Below are 4,619 nucleotides of genomic sequence, written 5' to 3' on the forward strand. Positions count from 1 at the left end.
CCTTGAGCAAGTGTCTTCTTGGGTGACCAAAGCATTGTGAGTAGATTTGGTAGACAGAAACTGAAAGAAGCATGACTTATATGTGTGTGTGCACACACGAGTGCATGTGTGTTTGTGTGTCTTTTTGTCTGTTTGTGTGTCTTTTTGTCTGTTTGTCCCCATCACTACTGGATAACCGGTGTTAGTGTGTTTACATCCTTGTAACTTAGTGGTTCAGCAAAAGTGACTGATAGAATAAGTACCAGGGTTAAAATAAATATATGTTCCTGGGTCGATCCATTTGACTAAAAGTTCTTCAAGGCAGTGCTCCAGCATGGCCACAGTCTAATAACTGAAACAAATAAAAAAATAAGAAAAAATAAGAGATATACACACACACATGTATTCTTATATATATATATATATATATTTCTTTACTACCCACAAGGGGCTAAACACAGAGGGGACAAACAAGGACAGACAAACGAATTAAGTCGATTATATCGATCCAGTGCGTAACTGGTACTTAATTTATCGATCCCGAAAGGATGAAAGGCAAAGTTGATCTCGGCGAAATTTGAACTCAGAACGTAACAGCAGACGAAATATGGCTATGCATTTCGCCTGGCATGCTAACGTTTCTGCCAGCTCGCCGCCTTATTATATATATATAGGGCTAAGAGCATCATCCAAGCGTGATTGTTGCCAGAGCAGCAAACTGGTTTCCGTGCTGGTGGCACTTTGCTGTCACTTTACTGATTGCATAAAGGAAGAGTGCTTCCATAATGGTGAGAAGAGATTTATGGTATGAGGATGGTAACGGAGAGAATAACAGAAGGAACAGCGTTGGGGTGAGAATCGAAAAGACAAAGAAGTGGGTAGGGAAAGGGAAGAGTAATGCCAGGGGTTTCACCCTATTCCATCCAAAGGTTTCTATCACCTCATATTGTACATTATTATTTGTAGCTTTATCTACTTCACATTCCATTGTTAAAATGATTTATTTCGTATCCCCTGAAGTTCCTAAATTATTATGATGTAAGCATATTTCTCTTCTACTATTTTCTTCTCTTCTATTTATTCTATACCTTTTCAAGATTTCTCCCAAGTGTTACCCATTGCAATTCATCTGGGCCTAATGGCCCTTAATGATTGTCATCGTTGATTGTTTACTCTGTACATCCACTCTGCTGTTGTTTGTTCATTTGAAGCCCTAACTCTCCACAAATTTTATATTTTTTAAAATTTCTGGATGCTGCTGCCTTATGAAGTTTTCCTATCTTGTCATTAAAAGCATGAAATAGGGAGTAGTAAAACAGTCAACAACTGATGAGCGAGTTATCTTCTTTTAGTATTTTGTTCTGTACTTTTCTCTCATGTGTTTGTATATTTTTCACTCGTTGGTGATGGCTTGTACTAAATGCGTATTCTTTATTTATATATATAAGTGCAGGAGTGGTTGTGTGATAAGTAGCTTGCTTACCAACCACATGGTTCCGGGTTCAGTCCCACTGTGTGACACCTTGGGCAAATGTCTTCTACTATAGCCTCAGGCCAACCAAAGCCTTGCGAGTGGATTTGGTAGACAGAAACTGAAAGAAGCCCATCGTATATATATATATATATATATATGTATATATATATGTGTGTGCGCGCGCACGTGTGTGTGAGTGTGTGTATTGTTGTATGTGTGTGTTTGTTCCCCTACCCTCGCTTGACAAATGATGCTGGTGTGTTTACGTCCCTGTAACAGTGGTTCGACAAAAGGGGACTGATAGAATAAGTACTAGGCTTACAAAGAATAAGTTCTGGGGCGATTTGTCCGAATAAAAGCAGTGCTCCAGCATGGCCACAGTCAAAATGACTGAAACAAATAAAAGAATAAAAGAAAAGACTAAAAGATTCTATATATATATATATTATATATATATATATATATATATATATGTATATATATATGTGTGTGCGCGCGCACGTGTGTGTGAGTGTGTGTGTATTGTTGTATGTGTGTGTTTGTTCCCCTACCCTCGCTTGACAAATGATGCTGGTGTGTTTACGTCCCTGTAACAGTGGTTCGACAAAAGGGGACTGATAGAATAAGTACTAGGCTTACAAAGAATAAGTTCTGGGGCGATTTGTCCGAATAAAAGCAGTGCTCCAGCATGGCCACAGTCAAAATGACTGAAACAAATAAAAGAATAAAAGAAAAGACTAAAAGATTCTATATATATATATATATATATACACACACACACACACACACATACATATGTATATATAAATGAAGGATAAACAAGGATTAAATAAATCCAGGCAAATACCTCTTTAAGCATTCTGTGGAAAGAGAACCCAGCTAATGAAATTGTCCAGATGATATTATGGTAATCTGTAATAGGTTGTCATACATTTCGTGTAACAGATACAAATTGTGAATCTGAAGACAATCACCCAATTATTTTTGGTGTATGAATCACAGATTATATTAAAAACATAAAGATTGAAGAAGCGTTATCAATAATTTATTTAGCTTACACAGGTTTCACATAGTTCAGCAAAATGCAACTACTACACAATGTGACTTGCATATTTAATCAAGCCTTCATTTGATTGATTAATTAGTCAAAACTACAGAGCCGCTGATTTTATTCCTCCTAAAGCTAACATAATTTTATGCAAAACCATGTTAAGTTTAAGAAGACGAGTTTGGAAGTCAGCAGCTATGTAGTTATGGCTAATTAATTGATCAAATGATGGATTGATTAAATATGCAAAGCATATTTGTAATGAACTATTTGAAACATATGAAAGCTACACAAATTGTTGATAAGGCATCTTCATTCATTATGTGTTATGTGTGTGTGTGTGTGTGTGTGTGTGTGTGTGTGTGTGTGTGAGTGTGTGTGTGTGAGTGTGTGTGTGTGTGTGTGTATGTATATGTATATACAAGCATAGGAGTGGCTGTGTGGTAAGTAGCTTGCTTATGAACCACATGGTTCTGGGTTCAGTTCATGGCACCTTGGGCAAGTGTCTTCTACTATAGCCCCAGGTCGACCAAATCTATATATAGATATAGATATAGAGAATAAGTGCTGGAGTTGATTTACTTGACTAAAGACAGTGCTTCAGCATGGCCACAGTCAAATGACTGAAACACGTAAAAGTGTAAAAGAGTGTATGTATATATATATATATATAGAAGAAAAATGTATATAATTATGAACAAGTCATAATTATAACTAAGAGCATTAAAAAACCCTTACATGTTAGAAATAGCAGCCAAAATTGCTATAAAGTCATTAGTAACTCATATCCTTTCTCCTCACAATGAGAACTGTCCTTAGGCAACATAACAAATAGAATCCACAACTTGAAAATGGTTAATTCCCTATTGCAATTTTGGCATTAGGGACCACTCAAGGGACCCATTCACATCATTGGGGGAAATATTCCTATAGGACAGTTCTTATCGTAAGGAGAAATGATATGAGTTTTATAATGGCTTTATAGCAGTTTTGGCTGCTATTTTTAACATGTAACGGTTTTTAACCCTCTTAGTTATAATTGTGACTTGTTCATAATTATACATGTTTTTCTTCTATTTTATGATGGCATGTTTGGCCATTGATATATTCAAATTTTAATCTTCATCATCATCATCATCATCATCATTTAGCGTCCGCTTTCCATGCTAGCATGGGTTGGACGGTTCAACTGGGGTCTGTGAAGCCAGAAGGCTGCATCAGGCCCAGTCTGATCTGGCAGTGTTTCTACGGCTGGATGCCCTTCCTAACGCCAACCACTATGTGAGTGTAGTGGGTGCTTTTTACGTGCCACCCGCACAGGTGCCAGACGGAGCTGGCAAACGGCCACGGACAGATGGGGCTTTTTACGTGCCACTGGCACGGGGGCCAGGCGAGACTGGCAACAGCCACAAACGGATGGTGCTACGTGCCACCGGCACGGGGGCCAGGCGAGGCTGGCAACGGACACGAACGGATGGTGCTTTTACGTATTTATTTATATCCTTGTAATGTTTTTACCTTACTCTCTTATATATATATGTGAGTATGTGTGTGTGTGTGTGTAGTGCAATTTCAGTGTGCTGAAGGGCAGACACACAGACAAATAGTCAAAGAAGAAGCAGTATAAAAGTATAATGACAATTTCTAACTCCTTTGTATCTAAATTCCTTTTTCCTCGTTCTTTTTCTTTTGTTCCTGGTTCAGGTTACATGAAGTCAGTCAGTTGGTACGATTACCTTCCACCAGAGATGGCGATGAATTACCGAAATAAATTCAATTAAAGAAGGAAATAAAAATCAGTGAAGTCAACTGATGTGATTTTCTGGGTTTTTTTTAATTAAACGGTAAAATATTTAGCCCTAAAACAATAAAACATATTTCTACCCTTTTTTCAATAAAATAAATTAAAATAATTCAAATATTTCTTTCTTTCATTAAAAAAATATTTAATAATAATGTTTATAACAATAATATCAATGCTTCTTTGAAATATCACTGAATACTTTTGTTACTTTACATTCCTTTTTTTTCTTTTTGAAATTAATTAATTAATTTACTTAGGCATAGGAGTGGCTGTGTGGTAAGTAGCTTGCTTACGAACCACATGGTTCTGGGTTC

The 4,619-nt window shown here is 36.9% G+C and overlaps 1 protein-coding gene across 1 annotated transcript in view; it reads left to right on the forward strand.

Annotated features, from left to right (window-relative positions):
- LOC118766522 overlaps window positions 1-4,414 on the forward strand; it is a 71,914-nt gene extending 67,500 nt beyond the window's left edge. The window contains exon 10 of the mRNA XM_036509927.1: window positions 4,206-4,414. Coding sequence (XP_036365820.1) covers window positions 4,206-4,282 — 77 coding nt within the window. The 3' untranslated portion in view covers window positions 4,283-4,414. The remainder of the gene's footprint in view (window positions 1-4,205) is intronic.
- The last annotated feature ends 205 nt before the right edge of the window (window positions 4,415-4,619 follow it).

Source organism: Octopus sinensis, linkage group LG16 (genome assembly GCF_006345805.1).
Source record: "Octopus sinensis linkage group LG16, ASM634580v1, whole genome shotgun sequence".
NCBI lineage: Eukaryota > Metazoa > Mollusca > Cephalopoda > Octopoda > Octopodidae > Octopus > Octopus sinensis.